The 25,018-nt window shown below is 52.9% G+C and overlaps 1 protein-coding gene across 3 annotated transcripts in view; it reads left to right on the top strand.

Annotated features, from left to right (window-relative positions):
* The first annotated feature begins 4,313 nt into the window (after positions 1-4,313).
* Positions 4,314-25,018, top strand: part of PDPK1 (3-phosphoinositide dependent protein kinase 1) — an 80,459-nt gene continuing 59,754 nt past the window's right edge. Inside the window, exon 1 of one of the 3 annotated variants that reach the window (XM_013055220.2) lies at positions 4,314-4,862. Coding sequence is in view for 2 of the 3 variants with exons in the window: in XM_045072002.1 (XP_044927937.1) it covers positions 10,092-10,115 (24 nt within the window). In the remaining variant the exon portion in view is untranslated. Of the gene's footprint in view, positions 4,863-9,954; positions 10,116-25,018 lie in introns of those variants that run through there. The other 2 variants (XM_045072002.1, XM_045072001.1) reach the window with 2 other exon arrangements.

The raw sequence follows: 25,018 nt of genomic DNA, 5'->3' as shown, positions 1-25,018 counted from the left end.
TTGCACTGTAGTGGTTACACAGCTTGGGGGGACCCTGCCTGGTGTTGGTGGGCAGGTTGGGCGTCACCAGTGTCCCGAGCCCTGCACCTGTTTGCCTGTTAGTGTCATCCCGCAGCTTTCCATGTCCCTTCGGTCCTGGCAGTGGTGCCCCCATGTTGGGAGCGTGGGCTGTCGCATTCCCTGGGTAGGACAGCTTTGGGGAGCCGTGCAGGTCCTGAGGACAGCCGTGACATGGCACTCGGAGGGCAGGGGTTGGTGTAGCCCCAGATCGGGATTGATTTTCTCCCCCATTGTCTGCTGGGGTGGGCGGCCCCTTCCCACTTTCTCATGGCTGCAGTCCTTGGAATAGGAAGTTGAAGCCAAGTGTTCCAGGACACTGTGCTATGTGGCTTGGCCACCATTCCCCTCCTCTGCCCCAGAGCCCTCTATAGGAAGTGTGTCCGGGTCCAAAGTGACAAAAATGGACACAGATCCCAGCTGTGTTTGAGGCTGAGCAGCTTGGGAAGAACTGTCGCCATGAGGCAAGGGTCAGGAGATGCCTGAGGGGTGCAGAGACATCCTAGGCCTAGCAGGTGACAGACAACTCCTGTAAGGCAACCGCCTGCTCCCAGGACCCGGGGCAGCACCGCACTGGACTACTGGGGCAGCCCTGGTTGGAGGAGCAAATGAAGGTCTCCAAAAACACATCCAAAAGCTGAGCGGCAGCACTTGTCTTTTTGGGGCTAGGCCTGACTCTACATGCACTAGCAGCGTGACCCCATTCTTTCATGCCAGATATCTAAAGGAGTTTCCGGTGTGTCATCCCCATTCTCAGGTGGGCAAGGGGGCACCCGACTGCAGAGCTAGTGAGCTCCAGAGCTTGTGTTTGTCCTGGCTGCTCTACTCTGGGGCCCTCCCTTACAGGCTGCCTGGCTGGGTGGAAGAGGTCGGAAGGGTTGGTTGAACGCGGGGTCGCAGGGGTGAGGCACCATGCTGGTTGGGAAGAGCACTCCAGGCAGGGGGAAACTACCCCACTCCGTTCCAATGGCACAGGCTTGGTGTGGTGGTGGGGATCTCCGGTCACCCTCCTGGGGAAGGGGTGCAGTCTTCTGCACCACTTGCCTGACTTCGCTGCTCCTAAGAGCAGCTCTGTTCCCACGAAGTTCCACCCCTGTCCCCGCTCCCCCAGCCTGCCAGCGCCCATTCCACTTCTGAGTCTTGAGTCTGCGGGGTTTCAAACAAGGTGTGCTGCCATTCTAAGCTAGACCCCTGGCAAGAAGACTCGGGGGTAGGGCTGTAGCGGGGCAGGTGGGGGGCGGGGTCTGGAGGCAGTTGAAGCGGAGGGCAAGGCGTGCTCTGGTGTGGGTGGACAGTGGGCTGCCAGGGCTGTGCCTGAGTTACTGGTGGGCGGGGGTGACTTCCACTGAGGTGGGATCCTCGGGGAGGTGACCTGGCGTGCAGCCCTCACCTTCGCGGCTTGTTCTGCTGTCCGTGATCCGGGGGACCCTGTGCAGCGGCCGGCGCGTCGCGGCTCCTGGGAGTGGGGCGAGGGCCCCCTGGCGGCCGTGCCTGGGAGCCGCGGAGGCGTCCCTTGCAGACCCCCCTCCCCCCCCACCGAGTGCGCCAAGTGCCAGGGTTCGAGGCCTGGCGCTGAGTCGTCCCTTTCGAAGCCTCGGGCTCTTTTTCGGGTTGACGCGCCCCGTAGGCTCCAGGGCGCAGCGTTCGGGCGCTGATTCGTGCAGAGGATCTTGGTGGTCCAGACCGGAGAAGCCGGCTTGGGGAGGCGGGGGGAGACAGTATCTACCGCGGTGCGCTGGGCGCGGTGAATCCGGCCCGAGTCTCCCCATCGCCGGGCGGGCTTGCGGCCCAGGCGCCGGGTCCAAGTGGACCCGCAGGTCCGGTAAGAGCTGCGGTGCGTGGATGCGGTTTGCTGCTGGGGGCGGGCCCTTGCCGGGGCCAATCAGGACGGGCGTGCGCGCTGACACGCCGCGGCGGAGCAGCTGAGGCGCGCGTCCGCCCCTGACCCAGTTCGGGATTGGGGGACCGGCCCGGAGCCGGGAGTCCTGGGACGCGGGGCCCGGCGGGCGCAGGGGAGCCGGGGCCCTGGCATCCTCGCTTGCTGCGGACGCCACTGGGCCCCGGTGCGCCCGTCTGCCTCTGTGTCCTCCTTCCGGCCCTCCGCGCCCCTCCCTCCTTCCCATCGCGGGCCTCTGCCGCTCTTGCGCCCCAAGCCTCCTTTCCCCGCCCCGCCCTCGTTGGCGTTTGGGAGTTGGGTGTGGGGCTGCCCGCTGGCCCCCTTACACTGCTTCTCCTGGCCTCGCACCAGCTCGGAGCGTGACCGGTGTCGGGGTGCGAGAAGTGCAGCAGGGGGTGTGGCACCAGGAAGGTAGGCCGAGTGCGGCCTCCTCCCTTGGCCTCCTGTCGTCCCCAGGCAGCGCCAGGGTGGGCGGCAGCCTCGTGCCCAGGGCGATTGCCTTCTCCGGGTTTTGCCTGCCTCCCACTCCCCCACCGTGAAGAGCTTGGTGTGGTCCTTTACTTTGTCCTACGTTTATGTCTTGATTTGTTTCATCACCTGGAATTGTAGTGGTGATACTGCTCTGCTGGTAACTACTTTTTAGTTAAGCAGCCTGAAACGGAAAGCTGCCTGGGCGGGGACACAGGGAAATGTCTCTACTTGAACAAGGTCCCCAGTGTTCTGTAGGATGGATGTTTCATAACGTTAACCAGATCCCACCGTGGACCAGTTGGGCTCCTACCCACCCCACCCCACCAGCCGCCCACGCTGCCCCCAGGAGGAGGGACCATGGAGTGACAGGCAGGGAGCCCTAGGGCCCCAGATGGTCCAGCCGGTCTAGAAGGCAGGAGGGGGCCCGGTGTGGGCACTTCTTTAGGCTCTTTGGGTTCTGGGTTTCTGGGGATCACAGGAGGGCCTCCCGCATTCGTTTTCTGGTGTTCCTGTAACAAATTACCGCAAATTAGGGGTTCAAAAGAACACATTTATAGCTTTGGAGGTGGGAGTCAGAAATAGGTTTCAGGGTGCTGAAATCAAAGGGGTGGCAGAGCCTTGTTCCTCTGGAGGTTCTTGGGGGGTGGGGGGAATCTTCTGTTCCCAGTTCCCAGATGCTGCCCACACTGGTTGTCTCAAGGTCTCCTGTTTTTAAAGCTCATTCTGGCCAGTCGTGCAGTTTGTGTTGCCTTGTTAAGGCTCTGATTCTTTCTTTCTCTTCTATCTTTTAAGGACCCTTGTGATTACAGTGGGCCGAGCTGGATGATCCTGGATAATCGGCCTCTGTTCAGGTCAGCTTATGGGCATCGGTCATCCTTCCTTTCTATGGGATGTAGCATATTCCCAGGTTGGGTGAACAGGGTGTGGTCATTTCTGGCGGGTCTGGTGTTCCCCTACCACCTCTTCCAGATGGAGGGGCCTGGGCCATGGCTCCCTACTGCCTCGGTGGAAAGGAGATATTACATCCCTACCATCAGTGTATGAAGGGGCTCGTTTCTCTAACATGCTTATCAACACTGGATGTTTTCAGTCTTTGGGATTTTGATCAGTTTTTGGAGTTGGGCTGGGAAGGTTAAGATTTAGGGAAGGAGGTTTACTCGCCTGAGATTTGACGCCGCTTTCTGAAGATAGCTGTCTTGAAGACAGCCCCCAGCAATCCCACCTCCACACCCAGGGCAGTTCATCCCCCCGTGGTGCCAGACGCTCTTGTGCAATTGGGAGAATGGGCTAGAAGCAGTGCTGGTGCCGTTCAGAAGCTAGGGTATAAAAATCATGGCAGGGGGCACCTGGCTGGCTCAGTTTGTAGAGTATGTGCCTCTTGATCTCAGGGTCATGAGTTCAAGTGCCACATGGGGCATAAAGTCTCTTTAAAAAAAATAGTAAGAAAAACTAAAACTGAAAACTTATAATAAAAGTCATTGCAGGTCCTTTGTCGGGTGTGCTGTTTTGCTCTGGAATCGTTCGCTTCAGGGAAAGCTGGCTGCTGTGGCATGAGGGTACTCAGAAAGCTGTGGAGAGACCCCCTTGGTGAGAAGCTGGGACCTCCATCAGCGTCTGAGTGAATGGGCCACCTCGGAAGGGATTTTTCCTAACCTAGCCAAGTCTTTTATTAATTTTTAAGATCTGATTGATTGATTTGGGAGCAAGAGAGCAGCCAGAGCACCAAGCATGGGCTCGAGGGGAGGGGCAGAGGGAGAGGGAGAAGCCCAAACAGGTTCCATGCTGAGCACCCCGTGCAGGGCTCAATCCCAGGACACTGAGATCACCACTTGAGCTAAGAGTTGGAAGCTTCGTGGACTGAGACCCCCAGGTGCCCCCCCCCCCATCTAAAGTCAAGCTTTAGATGACTCAGCTTTTGCTACCTTCAATTTCTGAGAGATCCTCGGCCGGAAGCACCCAGCAAGGCTGCTCCTGCTCCTGCCCCACAAAAACCAGGAGATTGTAAAGGTCTGTTGTTTAATGTCTCTGAGTTGGGGGATAATTGTTGCACAGGACTAGCTTGCTAACACACTCGCTGAGTGATGCCGGGCAGCTTCGGTCGCCTCTGAACCAGGCTTTCCTCCCTCCTGCCACGGGTTATAGAAGTAAGTGAGGCGCCCGGTGAAATGCGCCAGGCCATGGGGATGGAACCTGGTGCTCCCCTCCCCCCACATAGCCCTGTATGAATGGCAGCCTCCCGGCCCTTCCCAGGATGGTTCTGGGCATCCCCGTTCCTCCTGGGGTGGAAATGACCTCACAATGCCAAGCTGAGCATCGCATTCTTGGCCTGGGGTCACCCTTCCATGGGGACAGAAGCCCTGGGGAGGGAAGGGAGAGGGAAGAGTCAGGGGCTGGCCCCCGTTCCTCTCCTGCCAGCCAGAGTGCTGTGTAGGGCCAGGTGAGTCTATGTCCCCTCCTGCCTGCTATCCTGGGATCGGCAGCCAGACCTGAGCCATGGCAGGGGTGCCCTGCTTCTTGCTAGGTGAGAGGGGTGGCCTGGCCCGGCCTGTGACTTGCCCACCAGCTGCCATCAAGGCCCCATGAGAAATGAGTATTGTCTTTGTTGCTCTTTGGACTTGGGCTCCGTGCCCTGCCCCTGGCTGGCTGCTCAGGTCCTCTCTGCAGGGCCCCATGCCCCTCTTGCCTCACACCTTCCCAAGCCGCAGAGGATGCTTGCCCCCACCTGCTGCTCCAGGGGCTCTAGCATTCTCCAGGAACTTGTCCCTCATGCTCCCCACCCCTATTGCTCTTTGAATTCCCAAAGAGAACTACATGGTCATGCTTTGGTATAACTGACCCTAAAAAAAAAAAAAAGAAAGAAAGAAAGAAAGAAAGAAAGAGAGAGAGAGAGAGAGAGAGAAAGAAAGAAAGAAAGAAAGAAAGAAAGAAAAAGAAAAGCTAGGGGCACTTGGGTGGCTCAGTGGGTTAAAGCCTCTGCCTTCGGCTCAGGTCGTGATCCCAGGGTCCTGGGATGGAGCCCCGCATGGGGCTCTCTGCTCAGTAGGGAGCCTGCTTCCCTTCCTCTCTCTCTGCCTGCCTCTCTGCCTACTTGCTATCTCTGTCTGTCAAATAAATAATAAAGAAAATCTTTAAAAAAAAAAAAGAAAAAGAAAAGCTAAAGACCTCGGTTTATATTCATTTTTTTTAAAGATTTTATTTATTTATTTGACAGATCCCAAGTAGGCAGACCAGCAGGCGGGGGTGGGGGCGGGGGGGGGCAGGCAGGAAGCAGGCTCCCTGCTGAGCACAGAGCCAGATCCCAGGACCCTGAGATCATGATCTGAGCCAAAGGCAGAGGCTTAACCCACTGAGCCACCCCGGCGCCCCATATTCTGTGACTTGCTTCTTTACCTTCACTCTCTCCATTAGACCTTTATCCCCTTCTTTCCAGTAGCTGCGTTGAATTCTCCAGGATGAACATATCATGATTTATTTTACCGTTTCTTTTGTTGATAGTGTGGTTCTTTTTTTTCCTTTTTCTCTTTTGTTATTTGCTTCGCGTTTAAGCATCGTCGTCACCAACATTCTTGCTCAGTTTTACCTTCATGATTGAGAGCTTAAAATCTCCAGGAAAAGATACACCCATTTTATTTTTATTTGCGTCACTGTCTAAGAAGCCAGATCTAAAAAGGCTTGTAGGGGCGCCTGGGTGGCTCTGTCAGTTAATTGTCTCCCTTCAGCTCAGGTCATGATCTCAGGGTCCTGGGATTCGAGCCCTGCATCATGCTCCCTGCTCAGCGGGGAGTCAGCTTCTCTCGCTGCCTCTGCTGCTCCCCCTGATTGTGTGCCCTCCCTCCATCTCTCTCTCTCTCTCTTGAATAAATAAGAATAAAAATGTTTTAAAAAGTAAAATAAAAATAAAAAGGCTTGTAATGCAGAACAGCAGCCCCTCACCTCCCCTTACTCATATCGCACTCATTCCTGGTTTAAGTGTTCTTCCTGCTGTGTACGTCTATCTGGCTAGCAAATACTCTGCCCCTTTATGTGTGGACCATCACTTCCAGCTGTTTTCTCTTGCCTGTCTATTAGTAGAGGTGAGGATTCAGCTGTCTCATGCCCCTTCTCTTCTCTGGGTCTTTCTGAGGCAGACAATGATTAATCTGTACTCCTGTTTTATGACTGTGAGTATCCCTCACAGCTGAGAACGAATGGTGACTTTGCTTCCTCCCTGATAGGACTCTTCCTCTGGAGTTTTCCTGTCTCTCTGTTGGCTTTTTATTTATTATTATTATTTTTAGATTTTATTTATTTACTTGACAGACAGAGATCACAAGTAGGCAGAGAGGCAGGCAGAGAGAGGAGGAAGCAGGCCCCCTGCTGAGCAGAGAGCCCGATGTGGGGCTTGATCCCAGGAACCTGGGACCACGACCCGAGCCGAAGGCAGAAGCTTCAACCCACTGAGCCACCCAGGTGCCCCTCTCTGTTGGCTTCTTAATTTAGTTTTTTATGTGGTGAAAGCCATGAGAGGATCTATCATTTTCAGCATCTTTCTGGAGCCCTCCAAAGCCTGGTTCCCTTGGGTCTTTGTGCTCCCTGTTCTTATCCCAGGATTTCTCCTCATTATCCGTTTAGAATTGCACCTTTCCCCCAGGCACTCCTGAGTCCATGCTGATTTCTTTCTTCCCCACAGCACTCACTGACTTCTGATCTTCCCCAACATTTGCTTATTTGTCTCCCCAGCCCTGCCTCTGACCTGTGGCTTCAGCGTTTCAGAGATTTCTGTGTTTCGCTTACCAGGGAATTGTCAAGGTCTAGCACAGTGCTTGGCACGGAGGGGAGACCGAACCCATCCTTGCTGAGTGGACACACCCTAGGACTTCCCCTTCATCACCTTCCTACGTGTTTTGTTCCTTCTTGTTTCCCAGATCTCAAGTCATCGTCTTTGTTGGTTTACAACTGTCAATTCGTGGTGCACATCCATTAGTGACTTTCTGAGAAAGGTTGCTCTTCGTGTGTGTGTGTGTGTGTGTGTGTGTGTGTGTATACATAAATATAGATACATTACTTTTAGAATCTAAAGCTGTGTATTTACAATTGCATTTGGTGTATGGTGTGGCAAATTTCCCATGTAAGACGGTAATAAATACTAAGTATCTGGTAGGGTTGTGATGAGAATTAAGATAAATCTTTAAAAATGGTTAGCGTTCCCTGAGGACAAGTTGTTATTGCTTTGTGAGGACTACAGTAAACACAAAAGAAGGGTTTGTTGGGAGGCACTTGAGTGCAGTGGCTGAGAGCAGGCCCAGGCTGCTGGTTGGGGCTTGGTTTTGAGTTCTGTGCTCTGTGACCTGCAAACTCTATGACTGAGAGGAAGCAGGGCATGAAAGCCTCGGTTCCCTCATGCGAAAGAGGGAACTGGTCACAGCTGCCTGCCGCTCACAGAGCTGTTGTGGGCAAAATCAGATGTGCTACTTTTAATCTGTGCTAAGGATTATGATGTAGGATAATGTTCCCAGGGTTCCTGAGTGTTCCATGTGGCTTGGCATGGTGGTAAGAGCTGGTCTCGATCTTGACCTTGTCTTTATGTTCACTGAGGATTAGTGTCCGGAGTGAGGTAAGCAATTGGCATTTCGCAGCCTGTAGCAGAAGTGCCGAGAGGGATCCCTGTACTTTGACCCAGCAGATCCATCTGCTGAGAATTTATCCCATAGAAATAAATAAAGGTGTGCCTGAATTTGAGTGCGGGGCCTTGTGTACAAGGAGGAAGTCCAGGACCAGTTCAGTGTCTGGAGGGAGCTCGATCAAGTGCGTGGATCTAGAAGTTATAGGGTGTCTCCAGTGGAGTCCTCTGCAACCCTTGCCACTGGGGAAGATAGTGACCAGATGTCAGGAGAGCCGTACAGGGTATAGGACCATGTGTGGCTAAGTGAAAAAAGCATCAAAACTGCAGAAACCCTTTTGGGGAGTAAGAGTTATATTGACCTTTTTTACTGTTGTTCAAGGTGCATCTGTGTACAGAAGACTAGAAGCTTGGACAGGCAGAGGCTGTAGAGCCTAATGCTCAAAGCATAGCCTCTGGCATATGGGTATCAAGATCCTGGTTCTGGCACTGTGAGACCCAGAGCAAGTTACAGAACCCCACTATGCCTCAGCTTCCTCACCTGAAAGCAGGCCACACTAGCACGGATGCTTCTCTCTCTGTGTTTTGTTTTAAGATTTTATTATTTATTAGAGAGACAGCACAAGCAGGGGGAGCAGAGGAGGGAGAAGCAGAAGCGCACTCCCCGCTGAGCAGGGAGTGGGAACCCCGGGATCATGACTGGAGTCGAAGGCGACACTTAACAGACTTGAGCCGTCCAGGCGCCCCATAGGCAGGAAAATTATTTAGTAAGAGTTAAGTGCTTAAAAAAAAAAAAAAAAGTAATTGCTTGGTCAATGTTAGCAGAGATCACGGCTGTTCAAGAATTAATTCCAGTTACTGGGCTTATGGATTCGTTTATCTAATCTCTGTACTGTCTGAATTGTCATTAAAAAAAAAATAAACATGTATTTCTTTCGGAAGTAGAAAGAGGGTTATTTAAAAGCATGCAAGGGGCGCCTGGGTGGCTCAGTGGGTTGAGCCGCTGCCTTCGGCTCAGGTCATGATCTCAGAGTCCTGGGATCGAGTCCCGCATCGGGCTCTCTGCTCGGCAGAGAGCCTGCTTCCCTCTCTCTCTCTGCCTGCCTTTCCATCTACTTGTGATTTCTCTGTCAAATAAATAAATAAAATCTTTAAAAAAAAAATAAAAGCATGCAAGCTTGAGTTAGCAGAGATGATGGAGATTTTGTTTAAAGCAGCATGGTCGTAGCACAGCAGTGCGAATGCACTTCATGCCACTCAGCTGTACACATGGCAGATGTTAGAATGGTTACGGAAGTAAATTGTATGTATATTTCCCCACAACTGCGAACACCAGCACCACCACCATCGTCGTTAACAACTACAAAAAGAATTCGACATCATCATCAATGGTAACGACGACCAGAAAAATCCACGAGGCCATAACCGAAGAAGAGAGCTCCGAAGGTGTCGGTGCTGCCTTACAAATGGGATCTGCCAGCCCGGGTTTCTGTCCGGGAGCACCTGCCCGTGTCGTAGGCAGCCGACTTGCACCTGTCGGTGTTTGCGCAGAGCCCGGCTCCCGGTCCAGCCACGCGCGGGACCCTTCCGCTGCCTGGGGCATGACCTTGGCCAGCGCGGGCCCCAGCGAGCCTCAGTTTCCCCTGTGGGCTCCGGGGATGACAGCTCCCCGCTCCCCGCCCCCCGGCTCCCACCCGGCCCCGCCCTTCAGCCCCGGGATTGGTTCGCGCGGGCCGCCCCCCCCCTCCGAGGCGGGGCCGGGCCGCTCCCGCCCGCTGGTCCCCCAACCCGGAAATGCGGCTCGGGGGCGCCGGCGAGGCCGGCCGAGTCGCGGCGGAGCGACGGCGGGCGCGGCCAATGGGCGCGGGGAGCGGCGGCAGGGTGGCGGAAGTCCCGCCCGACGTCGCGCGGGGGCGGGGTGGCGCCGGGGGCGGAGGGGGGCGGGCGGCGGGGCGGGCGCAGGATGAGGGCGGCCATTGCTGGGGCTCCGCCGCGGGGAGGAGGACGCTGAGGAGGCGCCGAGCCGCGCAGCGCTGCGGGGGAGGCGCCCGCGCCGTCGCGGGGCCCATGGCCAGGACCACCAGCCAGCTGGTGAGTGCGCGCCGGCCGTCCGGGCGCGCCGGCCCGTCACCAAGCCAAGCGCGGCGGCCGCCGGGGCCCGGCGAGGCGGGGCGGCCCCGCGTCCCCAGGGCCGGGCGGCGCCTCACCTGCGGCCGGTCGGCCGGGCCGGGGACCGCGGGTTTCGTGAGGGCGCTTCTCGGCCGCCACGGGGAGCCCGGGCCCCGGCGCGACGGGCGCCTGCCCGGCGGGGGCGCTGACAGACGCGCGGAGGGCGGGGGAGGCCGGGGAGGTGTCACTGGCCTGTCGCGGTGGAAGTGCTCGGAAAGTTTGTTTTCGGCGCGCCGCGGCCTGGAGCTGAGCCTCCGGGGTTCGCTTTCGTTCCGTCTGCGGAGGAACCTTTCTGGGCCTTCACCTGGAACGGGGTCCCACTGCCTCTACCGCAGCGAAGCGGGAGGGACGAGTTCTTGCTCAGAGCACCTGATGCTCCAGGCTTCCCGCAAATTCACGGTTAGGGTGGGATCTGGTAGCCTCCTTTCCCGGCCCGGCGGAGCGGCACTGGGTGCTTTTCCTGCCTTGGGGCTCTTCTCCAGCAGTGACATCGAGTGTGTGAAGCCCCTGGGAGGTCGGACTTGAACCTGCTGCCGAGGGGCGAGTGATCGTGACAGCAGGAGGGATTGCAGGGGAAAAAGAAAAAGGAAAAGCACTTGTTGGGTGAAACGTTTTGCTTAAAAGTATCGTTAGTGTTTCCATGTTTTTCTCTCTGTTGCTAAAAGTATCCTCGGTGTTCTGATGTTTTCCCTGTGTTTGAGTTTGGGAGTCGCGAAGGTGGTTTCAGAATTTATACCTCGGGCGCGACTGTGAAAGTGGGTGATGGAAGAACGTCGGCACCGCTTGCAAAATTTGGTTCAAAAGGCAAATCAAAATTGCTTAAGTGAGTGAAGATCCAGGAAGCTTACCTGACGCCGTGTTTTCCAGTATACAGCTTTGTGGTAGTCCTTCTTAATCCTTTTGGGGAGTCTGAGCTCCTGTGAGAATCTGGTGGAAGGTGTAACTCCTCTCCTGAGAAAAAACGCTGAGTTACCCCGCGTTTTGTAGTTAATTTAGCCGGTTCTTGAACCTTCTGCAGTTCAGCCTCAGACTTGAGGCTAAGAACACTGTAGAGGTTGGTGACGCTCCGGAGTGAGTGTAAGAGGGACCTGTTTGGTTGAGAAAATGGTGAAAGGCGGAGGGGCCGTCTTTGACTGTTGCGACATGTGGCTGTACCCTGGGGTGTCTGGGCTAACAGGCAAAAACACGAATTGGGCTTCTTGGCGAGCCTCAGTGGAGGCCGGGGGTGACGACAGCCATGGAAGTGTGTAAAATTAACTTTCAGACACTGATGCTGTTGGAGTGCAAGGTGTGTACTTCGGTGGAGGTCATAGCAAGAGGTAAAGAATACATTTCCTTATGGTCTTGGTTGTACCACATGATGGGCCTGGGACATCTGGAGTTTCTTTGCATAAGTCACCCTTTTGGTGCAAAAATGCTGGAATCCAGTGAGAGAAAATGAATCGTACTATAAAGGATAGATCTCCCTGTCTGAAAGTGAGAGGGACAAGGCTTTTGTGTCTTCAGCTAGATCCCCTTCCTCCCTGCTTAAGAATTTGCCAAATTTCCCCTCAGGAATGGCGGAGGTGCCCCCAGTATTGGGTTTTCACCTGCAGACAGATATGCATGGTTCAAGTGGGTTTGCATCTAGATTTTATGTGTGTATGTGTACCTGCATATATATATTTATTTACTTGTCAGAGCGTGCATGTGCAGGCGCACGAGCAGAGGGAGAAGCAGGCAGAGGGAGAAGCAGGCTCCCCGCTGAACAGGGAGCCTGATGTGGGACTCGATCCCAGGACCCTGAGATCGTGACCCAAGCTGAAGGCAGAAGCCCAGTCAACTGAGCCACCCAGACCTCCCTGCATCTAGATTTTTAAGGTGGCATTGTGTGGAGAAGCCCCCATCCCAATTACTGAATTTTCCCATTTCTCTGAGCGTGTACAGCCAACAGGGGGAGCAGTACAAATGAAGTGTGAAAACGGTCTAATCTACTCTGATTTTCAGGTGGGCCAGAGACTGGAGGAACCATTTCTTGAGCACTTACTGTAGAAGCAGACACTTCCAGATAGCTCACCCTGTATTGCTTGACTTTGTTAGCAGTGTTGTGTGAGGTCAGTGTCCTTCCCATTTTACAGGTGTGGAAGCTGGGATGTGGGGAGGTATCGTATCTGCTTAGTGTGAACCCTCCATTGAGTGGTGGCTGGCCTGGGCAGCACTCTAACCCCCCATAGGAGGAGGGTCCTGAGGGAGGGTCTCCTGGGCAGCACAGTGCAGCATTTGGCTTGAGGAAGTGCTTGGTGCTACTGCCCAGAACGTTTTCCCTGGGAGCTGTGCCTGAATGTGCGGACTGTGCTGCCCTGGAGGCAGGAGGGCCATCTTCACACGGGAGGACAGCACGCTTATTTATTTCTTCGGGCAGATGGCTGAACTCTGTGACCCCTGGAGCCTGTTTCGGCCTCACGCTGTCAGAAAGCAGCTGTTTGGAAAGAGGCTGCGCTCCATCTGTGCTTGAGCGCTGATATTCTGAGCGGGTGAGGCTTGGAATCCTCCCTTTGGGGAACAAGGACTGGGCAGAGATTTGGAGAAAGGTAAAACGGGAGATCAGGCAGAGCGGCCCCTGGCACGCTGTAGGTAGGGCGGCTCTGGCTTCTGCGAGGGTGGCTGCCTCCGTGCGGGAAGGTGGCTGGGGAAATACGGAACATGGAAAGAAATGGGTTCTGATTTCCACCCTCCTTTTTTGGGCCGCTCCTCCTGAGTCTTGCGTGGTGTGATGTTTTTCTGTCCCTGTGACACTCCTGCTGCACTTGGGAGCCGGCAGGGCAAGGTCCCTGTACTCAGAGATGGGAGTGGAGGGTGGTGCTGTTCTCTGAGTGTTTCGTGGGAAGGATCGCAGCAGCAGCGGCGGCAGCTTTCCGAGCTGTGGGGCCGACAGAGCGGTCCTGGGCGGCTCTTCAGAGCAGGTCCTGGCCTCTGGGCTCCTTTAGCAGAGCTTGGAGGACGAAGAAAAGGTAGGTCCTGGGCGTGTCATCCTCTTCACTCAGTGCCCTTGCGCTCTGAGCCGCCTGACGTAGGGTTCTGGTGCGTGCAAGCAGAGATGTGATGAATGGGGAGTAGCTGCACAAACGGGGGAGCAGCTCAGTCCCCTCCGAGTTGCTGGAGTGTGGAGAACCTTCCCCGGCACTAGACTTTGTCCGTTCCTGAGGAGTAGCTTCTCGGGAAATGGACTTTGCTGGAGCTCCACACTCTGCTGAGGATCACTTGATGCAAAAATGACGCCCTCAGCAGGTGTGAGGGTGCCGGCGATGTGTGTGAGCTCTGTGCCTGCCCTGTGCATGACAGCCAGCCATGGTGGGGCAGTGCAGCTGCCTTGAAGGCAGGTTCAAAGGGCAGGTCACCGGGGAGAAAGTGTTGGTGTGGAAACCAAGTTTTGGACATGTGTTGTTCAGGCCTGTTCCTCAGTGCCGTCTTGTGTAACTGGCTCATGTTTGTTACCAGAGCCTTTAAAAAATCGTTTGAATACCTAGAACCAGTGGTGTATCAGTCTCTAGCCGAACAAGAGGCAGAGTGCATTTTTTTCAAGATTAATGGGGAATACGGTCTGATGATAGTGCCTTAGAGGAGAAAGGCCTTTTTGGGTTCATGGTGGTCCTTGGTCTGTTTTCAAGTGCTTGGCTGGTTGCGTTTCTGTAGCTGCACAAAATCTGTTTCCATCCTCTTAGTGTAGGAAATTTTCCTGATTTTAACTGAGATTTTTACTCCCCAAGAAATTCCAAGTTGTTTTGAATGTCTTTTTTTTTTTAATATTTTATTTATTTATTTGACAGACAGATCACAAGTAGGCAGAGAGGCAGGCAGAGAGAGAAGAGGAAGCAGGCTCCCTACAGAGCAGAGAGCCCAATGTGGGGCTCAATCCCAGGACCCTGGGATCATGAAAGGCAGAGGTCTTAACCCACTGAGCCACCCAGGTGCCCCCGTTTTGAATGTCTTAAGAGAGGTAGTTTGTTATAAAGGATCTATGTTTGTGGCTTTCATATGCCTCCTCAGAGCAACTGATGGAGGTTTCTGCTTAAATAGCTGGATGGCTTGCAGGCCCACAGAAGGAGGGCCAACTGCGCAACGCGGTCTGTGCGTGGAAATGATGGGACATGCCCTATCCTAGCCCCTGCCTTGGTGCATAGCCTACAGAAGAACAAACAAGTATGGTTTTCGTTTGGAGTGTTGTCGGGGGCCTGAGGAAGGTGGGCACATAGTTCCTCGTGGCCTAGTGACCTCCCCTGCCCCACAGACAGGATCCGGTGCCCTGTGGACCAGCCACTGCACTTTGAATCTGCTTGCGGCCTTCAGGGAAGCAGAGCCTGTAAAGGTGTCATGTGGAGGTATGTCTGGGTGCCAGGAGGTTCATTGTGGAGGTCTGTGTCTTCTGCACGTTTGTGGAGCCGGTGGCAGGTCTGCCCACGTCGGAGAGGGCTGAGGCAAGGCTGCGCGCAGACGGCTGTGTGTGTGCTTCTCGGCGGTATTTCAGTCAGAATTCATCAGGTGGAGAGCTTAGCTGTTACAATGAATTCATTGTTAAAGTCTCATTCTTCAACCTGTTTTTCTCTTTTGGAATTAATTGTGCTGCAGTGGGAGTTGTATCTCAGAGTGATAGCTACATACCGGTGCTGTCAGGGGAGGCCCATAAGATTTGCAGGGAAGCTTGACTCGCACAGAAATTCTTGCGACGTGCTTTGACCTGCAGTGGTGACCTGTGAGGTGCAGAGCTTCGAGTTAACTTTTCTGCTCACCCTCCCTGTTTCTGAGAGACGGGGAGTACAGGGCCTCCCGCTGCCCCGATGGTGGGGGGACCCTTGCTCTTGAACCCAGTGTGAAGCCAGTGCGTGGACTCATTGTGGCTTGGCTGTGGGCGCTGCTGCGCAGTGAAGGAAGTGATTCCGGCTGGAGGGCGGCTACCCTGTGCTCTTGTCGCAAAGTCTCTCGACATGCTTCCTCCCTGGCCCCCTTTTCCCGGGCATCGAGAAGTGAGTACTTGCTGGAAGGGTGCCCAGTAGCATCGTTCCTGAGGCTTCCCCTGCCTCTTGTGGCCTGTCACTTTGCTCCTCCTCAACGAGGGTCCCTCCGCAGATGCCCCTGCCGTGCGCCCTCTCTCCCAGCCTGTACAGGGTAGTGTCCAGACCATCTGGGCTGCCGGGTTCTCCTCTTCGGGCTCTTTCTCTTTGCCTGAAGAAATTCCCCTCAGTGGAAACCACCCCCTAGATGGCTTTTCTGTCTCTCTTTCATGCCGTCTCCTCATGGTTCTCCTACCTGGGCTTCCTGTGGTGTATTTGTCACTTACCTGTCTGTCTTTCCACTTTTGTTATTGGTTAACAAAAACGTGTCTGATTCTGTGCATTCCGGTGCCCTTCCATTTAGATATGTGTGTCCTTGAGCGGGGCAGGGCTTCGTCCTGAACTCTTGCCTGTTTAATGCCCGGTACGACAGCATTCCGAACTAGGAAGCAGTCGGAGGGTTAAAAACATGGATTCGCGTCCCACTCCTCCATCTTCTAAGGAAATACAACTGAGGAAGGGGTGTCTGGTTTTCCTGTACGTATTTTGCATCATCACTGGCTGGAGCCCGAAAGGCTGTGTTTCAAAGGTTGGCCCGTTCTCATACTGCAGCTCTTCTGGCAGGGTTCGGCCACCTGTTGGGATAAACCTGGACGCGGACGCAGCGTGAGCGCACTCACGCGGGGGCTTTTCCCGTTGGCGCTGCCGCCGTGGGGGGTGAGCCCTGCTGCGACCGCTGTCCTCTTGTCGCCAGATCTGAGTGCCTGACCTGTGGAAGAGCCAGCGTCGGATCCGTGGACTCCGCACGAGAGGCGGCTGCTTACCTCTCAGGAGGACCGTTTTTTTTTTCTTCTTCTTCTTTTTTCTAAGATTTTATTTATTTATTTGACAGAGAGAGAGATCACAAATAGGCAGAGAGACAGAGAGAGAGATGAGGAGAAGCAGGCTCCCTGCTGAGCAGAGAGACCAATGCGGGACTCGATCCCAGGCCCCTGGGATCATGACCCGAGATGAAGGCAGAGGCTTAACCCACTGAGCCACCCAGGCACCCCTGGAGGACTGTTTTCTTAAAAGATCCCTGCGAATCACCCTGCCAGTCCTCTGACCAGAAGCCAAGCTTCGATCCCGTATGATGTAGGGCAATGGGGAAATGGCAGCGCTCTCTGCTGCTGCGGGCAGGATCCGTGAGGGTCTCCCCAGACCTCGACTTTGCGCGGATTTCTAAGTGTCCAGTCCTGAAAGGGGCGTGTGCTCTGTGTTGGGTGCAGCCACGTCCCGTCCGTCCGTGCCACCCTCCGTGGATGGTTGTATGGCTGATGGTCCTGGGGATGTCCAAGCAGCCCGCCTTGTCTTTGAGGTTCCTTCAGGGGACCTCTGCACCTCTCAGCCACCATGCTCAGTGAGTGAGAGAGCCACCATCCTGGGAGGAGGGCGGAAGCAACGGGAATGCTAGACTTGGCGTGTGCCAGCGCTAGCCACTAAGCAGTGCTGCGTGGAGGCCTCCTTTGGGAGATGATGGGACCAGCCCATTCTTCTGGAAAAGTGCCCGGACTCTGACTCTGCTCAGTTGTGTTCTTAGGAAGGTCTGATCTGGAGAGTCACTGCAGCCAGACCCTGGGAGCAGGTGAGGTCACCGGCTAACTTAGTTAGAAAGCTGAGCAGCTTGATAACTGCTCGTTTCCGGGCTCTTGTCATTACTGACTGGCTTCCTTCCTTGAGGGTAAGCACTGGACTGTTCTGCATTCTTTCCTCTCCTAGAGGGGCCTGTGACTTAGGCCCGCCAGGAGGCAGAGAGAATCATCTGTACCCTCAGTGCGTGACCTCTGAAGTTCAGCGTTTACTGCCATCTTTTTCCATCGTTAACTTGTTTTTTTCTTCCTGCAGTTTGGCATTTTTCTTTCATGGGGTTTTTTCATTGGTCAAAATTATAGTCTTCTCTTGATTGTATGTACGTAGCTGGTTATTATCAGATATATACAGCTTAGAAATGTGTATCTAAATATAGATTTTATTTGCGAATGCATTTTATTCTCATTCCTAAAAAAAGAAAACAAAACTCATAACTTAAATGATTTTTTTTTTTTTTAATCTTGGAAAACTCTCCTGCACAGAAGGTGCTGGCCCTGTGTTGTATGTCTCTGGGGTGAAGGGGGGTGAGGATGGGTTAATGATGGAGAAGAGACGTGGACGGAACCAGGGCTGCACGCTCAGGGCCTGAAGGAATCCTTGCTTGAAAATGATGGCAGCTTAGTTGGTGGGGGACAGCCTCCATGTGCTCCCACCCCTGTGAGCCCCACTAACCACAGCCCTGCCCCAGGGGCTGAAGGGAGACAGTGTCCCAAGGGGAGAGCATTGCCCTGCCAGCCTTTATGGGGCTGCCCCAGAGAGGAGCACAGAAGAACCTGGGCCCAGGTGCACTGAGCAGGAAGGGCTTTCCAGGCAGGGCAGCCCAGAGGGCAGGGGAGCAGGGGCGCAGCCAAGTGTGGGGGAAGTTTGAGGAGGGAGCACCATTTCTAGTGCTGGGAAACTTGTTTCCAAAAGTGGAAGACTTTTGGGCAGTGCAGGCTGAAGAAGGTGGTGGTATTAGGAAATGTATTCTAAACTTTTTTAGTTTTTTTTTTTTTTAATCTTTCAAGATTACTTTCCTTCAGTAACCCTAACTACATTTTTTAAATTAGTGTTGAGGCACTGACTCTGATCAAGTTTTTAAATGACAGGATGTTTTCAGATCCTTTAAGTTTTCTTGAAGCTATGAAAGTAGCCTCCAGACAAGCTTTTTTTTTTTTTTTTTTTAAAGATTTTATTTATTTATTTGACAGAGATCATAAGTAGGCAGAGAGGCAGGCAGAGAGAGAGGGAAAGCAGGCTCCCCGCTGAGCAGAGAGCCCGATGAGGGGCTGGATCCCAGGACCCTGAGATCATGACCTGAGCTGATGGCAGAGGCTTTAACCCACTGAGCCACCTAGGCACCCCAGACAAACTTATTTTTAAAATAAACTTGGGGTAGGACGCCTGCTGGGCAGCTTGTCAGTTAAATGTCTGCCTTTGGCTCAGGTTATGATCCCAGGGGCCTGGGATCGAATCTAGCACCGGGCTCCCTGCCTGGCAGGGAGCGTGCTTCTCCTGCCGGCTGCTTTCCCTGCGCACTCTCTGACAGATAAATAAAATCTCTTTCTTTCTTTTTTTTTTTTTTAAAGACTATTTATTTATTTATTTATTTGAGAGAGACCCTTCATCCCACTTCCCTGATACTAACATACATGCGGCCATGCCACTTGTGTCAGAATTAAGGAGTGGGCCTGGGCGCCAGGCTCTGAAGTGAATGCAGCACTGGTTTGGGCTCCCTCAGCTTCCCCCGGGGCCCTGTCTGGCAGCCACACTCAGTTTTTCTCTCGTCTCCTTGGTCTCCTTTGGTGGAGAACACACTCTCAGTCTTTCCTTGCTTTTCATGAAAAGTACTGGTCAGGTGTTTGGAAGATTGTCCCTTATTTTGGGTTTGTTGGATATTTTTTGGCAATGACACTGGGGTTTGGGGCTCAGGAAGCATCCCACAGAGGTGGGGTGACTTGAGGGCATCCTGTCAGGGGTCCATGTGACTTAGCCCTGGTGAGGTGAAACAGAATTAGTTCTTATTGATTGAAATTAGGCCCATGGCCCTGCTCTGCTCTCTGAAACCGGTTGTTTTGTCCTAGGACGACCTCGGTATTTCCATTTTGGAAGGGACCTTCATGCTTACCTTCTTGGGTCCTCCTGAGTTCCAGATAAAGATACCTGGGACTTGGAGGGCTTCTAACTTAGAGACTGGGTCAGAACTGGCATGAGATCCAGGTGCCTGCCTGTTTCTGACTGCTTTCTGCCAGCACAGACACTCTTGGGATACCACGGGACCGAGATGTCTGCAGGTGCAGAGTGAACCCAGACTCCTTGCTAGAACTGGTTTCTACTCAGAGCCAGGCCCGTGTCCCTCTGGAGTATTTGCTGCTGATGATCCAGTGGACATTTGCCACAGTCTGCTCAGGTCCTCTGTGCCCAGTCCTTTCCTCCTTTCTTTGCAGGCAGGAGGCTGGAGTTATGTCACCTGGCCTTTGTGAAAGTATGCAGCTGGCTTTGATTCGTTCTCTTTTAGCTTCTTCCTTTTCTTGTGAAGCTACAGTTGTTCATTGTTTGAAGGCCTTCATCTTGAGTCACAGAAGAACCTGTGAGCTGTTATTTGGGGCTTTGAGATTGAACTCTGAGCAGAGTTTGGAGTTTTGTCTAGGCTGGAACTCAGAAGGTAAGCATCTCCAGAAAATTGTGAATTTGGTTTATTTTTCCTCCCGTGTACACATTTGCCTCTCCCACCTACTTTCCATGTAACTACAGCACCTATGGTACTGTTACAAAGGTAGGAATTGATAGGAAGAAAGAACGGGGCACAGGTGTAAGGGGAGAACAGTCTGGATAAAGTGATCGTGGTGGCACCTGGCAGTGGGCAGGTGGGCCTCTGGGCTCTGACCTGCCTGAAGGCTAAGGCCCAAAACAGACCTGCCTGTCCGCCCTTCCTATGTTCATTTTCCTTTTCTGTCTCTTAATTGTTTTTTGGGAGGAGGTGTGAGTGAATGTCATGCTAGACAAAATGGATCTTTCTCTGCATGCTGATGGTGTCGTGAAGTTCTGCTGTGGGAGTTAGCCGTTAACACTGGGACAGTCTTTCTGTGTGTCTCAGTTGGCTATTACTGTTCCCAGTAAGAAACTCTTTATTCAGGATTTGTAGCTAGGGAGCCCAGGAAGGGAGAGCAGCTGCCAATGGTGCCTTTTCAGGTGTCCGGAGAGGTGGCATCCGCAGTAAGAAATCGCTGATTCTCTTTGCTGTTGCAAACCACGCATGTGTCTGCTGCTGGAGAGGTGTTCCTGCCAGATGACATTTATTCCTGTGGCCAGTTACATTCTGGGGGCTGGTGTTTTTGTTTTTTCCTATTTCAAGGAGCAAGAACTTTGAGAGGATTAAAAATCAAACGTCTGACCACATTAATCTGGCCTTTTCCTTACAGGCTAATCTGTTAGGGTTGCGAGAACAGTTACCGATACCACTGTGATTGTGTTTATGTGTGGGGAACTCTGATGGAAGATAAACAAGACCAGGACATTTTAAGGAACCGTGGGAAGTTCCCATAGGTCCCTTTACCGCTCTCAAGAACCTTGCGCCTTGGGGCACCTGGATGGCTCAGTGGGTTAAAGCCTCTGCCTTCGGCTCAGGTCATGGTCTCAGGGTCCTGGGATCGAGCCCCGCATCGGGCTCTCTGCTCAGTGTGGAGCCTGCTTCCTCCTCTCTCTCTGCCTGCCTTGCCTCTCTGCCTACTTGTGATCTGTCTGTTAAATAAATAAATAAATAAATAAACTTTTTAAAAAAAAAAAAGGAAAGAAAAGAAAAGAAAAAAACCTTGCGCCTTGCTCTGGGAGATGTTTCCGTGCGGGTACGGGAGCCTCGAGGTCGCAAGGATGCAGCGCTGTCCACAATGAGGTTGAAGGACACAGGAGGAGGAGAGGGCACAGTTAGTGAGTTAGTATCGGGGAGGGGGATGTAATGGGAGCAGCTGTAGCACGTGTGTGGGAAGCACTGAGGGGCCCCAGCCCAGCAGAGAGCACTGGAGGAGAGGGAGGAAGTTGTGGAGGGTAGAGGAGGGGATAATAGGGCTAGAACCTCAGAGAAAGGACCTAATTTTTTTTTTTTGAAGATTTATTTATTTATTTGGCAGAGAGAGATTACAAGTAGGCAGAGAGGCAGGCAGAGAGAGAGAGGAGGAAGCAGGCTCCCCGCTGAGCAGAGAGCCTGATGCGGGACTCGATCCGAAGACCCTGAGATCATGACCTGAGCCGAAGGCAGCGGCTTAACCCACTGAGCCACCCAGGCCTCATTTTATTGGAAGCGCCCATGTGCTTTAGATTTTAAGTTTTGACTTCTGGAGGCTGTGGGAGGTTTCCCCTAAGGAACTGGGGTCAGGAACCAGAGAATGGGAAAGAGGAGGCCCCCAGGCTTTGGCTCTCCTGGGTCTGACAGGAAACCGCTCAATATCTGTGGCCTCAGTGCTTCACGAGGTAACCTTTTGATTCGAGTTAGGTATCACTGAGATTTCCAGGCTAAGTTGTGGGGGGAAACGTTTGCTGAATGAATTTAATTCCCAGTGAGAGGTTCGTATTTAAGTGGTGTATAATTAATGTGGTTTTAGATTAGAAACCCAGTCTTTCTTAGTTGTCAACTTTAATATGTTAAATTACTAATTTTAGCAAAACAGAAGACAAGAGTGTGTTGTTTTTGTTTTCTATCTAATAATAGATTTTACTTAGTAAAGCTTTTAATGCATATTCATTCTAGATTTTGTCCAAGGTTATTTGGCTGTGAAATGAAATCTGAAGTATATGGATTAATTGTCTTTGAAATGTTGCAATTTTTCTGGTATAGCTCCGGGATGACAGGCTTGAAAAGCAGAAATAGGAATTCCACGCTGGGCCCCCAGTGGTAGGCGGCCCACTCAGAGGATCTGTGTCTGAAAGATAACTAGCTCACTCACCTAGTTAGGAAGTACTGTTATCACATGTCGGAGTCCTTGTTGAGTGAGTGAGCTGGTGAACCTGGAAGTTCAAAAGGTCTGGTTAGTGCCCCCACTACTTCCTTATCTCCCTGATATGGAACAGGAGCATCTGAGACACCCTCTGCCAACTGGGGTGGAGTTTGAATGTGGCTTCACTGCTGGGTGGGGGACTATGGGCAGGGACCTGCCTTGTGTGTTGGTGTCTGCATCTTGAAAAAAAAAAAGGTGGGGGGTGGATGTTGAGAGTTGTTTTGAGGACTGACCATGATAGTATGTGTAAAATGTTGAGAGGAAGCATGTTCATTATTTTTAGAAGTAGAGAACAAAATGGCATTTCATTAATTTTATTTTCAGCGGTGGGCAGGGACCTGCCTTGTGTGTTGGTGTCTGCATCTTGAAAAAAAAAAAAGGTGGGGGGTGGATGTTGAGAGTTGTTTTGAGGACTGACCATGATAGTATGTGTAAAATGTATGTGTAAAATGTTGAGAGGAAGCATGTTCATTATTTTTAGAAGTAGAGAACAAAATGGCATTTCATTAATTTTATTTTCAGCGGTGGTAAAGTTGTATCTGTAACGGGTGTATATAATTTCATGGAGAATTTCAAGAATGAACACATAAACAGATTCACATGTGCCCACCACCCTGCATTAAACATAGGGTTTTGCTAAGTTCTTAGGAGCCCTCGGAGTGACCCTCCTGATTGTAATCTTATCCCCTGCGGTCCAGGGGTAACTGGCACCCTGATGTTCATGTTAATTAACTTAATAGTGTGTGAAGATTACTTTTAGGGATTTCCAAAATTCAGGAAGCAGAGCTGCTGTGTCCACACAAGACGGTACTTCAGCAGCGTATCATAGTGTGTGCGCGCGCTTGCATGTGTGGTGACGTACAGCCACAGTAACGTTGAGGATGCAGGTTAGTAAAGTTCGGAGACAGTGTCTGCTGAGGGCTGCCATCTGTCAAGCCTGTGGACTAGACCTCAGACCGCCCTGACCTTGTGTTCTGCCGCCTGCCTCATCTGCTTCTTGCTGGGGGACAGAGTGGGAAGACAGGTGAAGTGGCATCCTCTGGGATCACCCACTGAATGCTTCTCCCCTCCTTCTTGCCCTTTCTGCACCCCCTTCTGGGGAACAGGGGGAGCAGTCTTCCTCTGGTCTTCCTCTGAATCCAGCCCGCTGACCCCTGGAGCTCGGCTGGTGCACAAGGCTGTGCGCTGGTTAGTGGCCCCTGCGCTTTGCTGTGTGTGGTGCTGCTCCGGAGCACTGGTGGCCACTTGTCTTGTGTGAGCAGCTCCCTGACTGCTGCGGCTGAAGACCTGTGCGGCCCATAGAGCGTGTGGCCCGGTGTGTGGTAGGAGCTCAGGCAGACAGGCACCGGGCTGAGAGTGCCCTCCCGCCACCTGAGGCCGGAGCCATGCGCGGTTGGAGCCACGCGTGGTCTGCCCTACAGTCTGTCCCGGGAGCCCCCACACCCCCCACACCTCCCAGGGTGCTTCCTGCCCTTGTCTCTTGAAGGCACTCAGCAGCCTCAAGGTCTGGGTCAGTGTTATCAGCCTCATTTTATAGAAGAGTAAATTACGGTTCAGAGAGTGTGGCTGACCCATGGTTACCCCTGGTTTCAGCTAAGTCACACATCTAGAACTTGGGTCTTAGGTTTTGGTACTCCACTGCAGTCCTTGTGCTGGGAGTCGGGAGTGGGGGGAGGCAGCAGTGGTTGCTGGGCCTAGCTTTGTGGAGGCTGTCGAGGTGTAGCGGGTTCTTACGGAAGTGTTCTTTGCCAGGGAGCCCCGTTGAATGAAAGCAATGCTCCTTTGGGGAAGAGCTGGCTGGATTGGGGGCAGCTTGTCCCCCTCGAAGGGAGTGTTCCCACGGTGTGGCATGTCGACTGTGCCTGTCTCTGGGGGTTTCAGAGCTCCAGAGCACACTCGGCCCAGGCAGCATTTGAAGAGCACTTAGCATTTTGAGTTTGAGATCCTGTCCCAAGGAGAGGTTGCTGGCTGGAGCCGTAAGCTGTGAGGCTGCATCTTAAGCATAGAAGGGCCTGATTTTTTTTTTTTTTTTTTTTATTTGTTTATTTGACAGACAGAGATCACAAGTAGACAGAGAGGCAGGCAGAGAGAGAGAGGGGGAAGCAGGCTCCCTGCTGAGCAGAGAGCCCGATACGGGACTCGATCCCAGGACCCTGGGACCATGACCTGAGCCGAAGGCAGCGGCTTAACCCACTGAGCCACCCAGGCGCCCCAAAAGAAGGGCCTGATTTTGATGGTGGTTTCTCTCCTGGTGGCTGGGAAGGCTCAGCCTTCCAGTATCGTTTTATCTGCCTCAGAGTTAGCATCGGGCCTCCTAATGCAGTGTGTAGTTGATGCTGTTCATTCAGACTTGGCAGCCATATTTGGGAAGGGGATGGGCTTTATTTTTTGCCTCGGAAGGCTTATTTTATGATCTAATGACCTTTGGACGGGAAACCTTTTTGTGTCTTCTGTGTTTAGTCGTGGAAGTGCCTCTAGTGCGCGTCCTCTGAGCAGGCCGGCTGGTGCGCTGTGCACGGATTAACTCAGTAAACCCTTGCGGCACGGGGCGCCTGAATGCCGCAGCCGAGCTTTGCCCAGCTCTTGGTTTCTGCCCAGGTCATCATCTTGGGGTGGTGGGATCGAGCCCCGTGTCAGGCTCTGCGCTCCTAAGATTCTCTTCCTTTCCCTCTGTCCCTCCTGTTCCTGCACTCTCTCTCAAATAAGTCTTAAAAAAAGAAAAAAAAAATCCTTACAGCAAGCTGGGAGCTGTGGTTCTCCTCATCCCTGACTATGAGGTGGACAGTGTGAACCACTGAGAGGTGACTGACAAACTTGTTCAAGGTCACACGGCCAGCGAGGAGCAGAGCTGAGATCTGAACCTGTGCAGTGCAAGTTAGCAGTTCATGCTGGGGCTTCTCCACTCCTGCGTGTAACTTGTCTGTCTGTCCGAGGCCCAGACTCCTAGTTCAGATGCGAAGATTTAGACAGCTTAGTAACTAATGATTAAGAGTTTGGATATTAAAAAAAAAAAAGAGAGAGAGAGAGAGCTTGGATATTTATTTTTGTGTTTTCACGGAATTAGGTTCTTCCTCAGCATGTTTGTAGAAATGTAAAAACCCTCGGGAGCCAAGATGTATTTAAAGAAGCTACTTGCATTGCTCAGATATTGAGGGTGTAGGCCCAGAGTGCTGAATCCTGGGCTCTGGCAGGGACACCG

Source organism: Mustela putorius, unplaced genomic scaffold (assembly GCF_011764305.1).
Source record: "Mustela putorius furo isolate JIRA1106 unplaced genomic scaffold, ASM1176430v1.1 tig00004007_pilon_pilon_pilon, whole genome shotgun sequence".
Lineage (NCBI taxonomy): Eukaryota > Metazoa > Chordata > Mammalia > Carnivora > Mustelidae > Mustela > Mustela putorius.
This window is presented reverse-complemented; position numbering and strand designations above follow the sequence as displayed.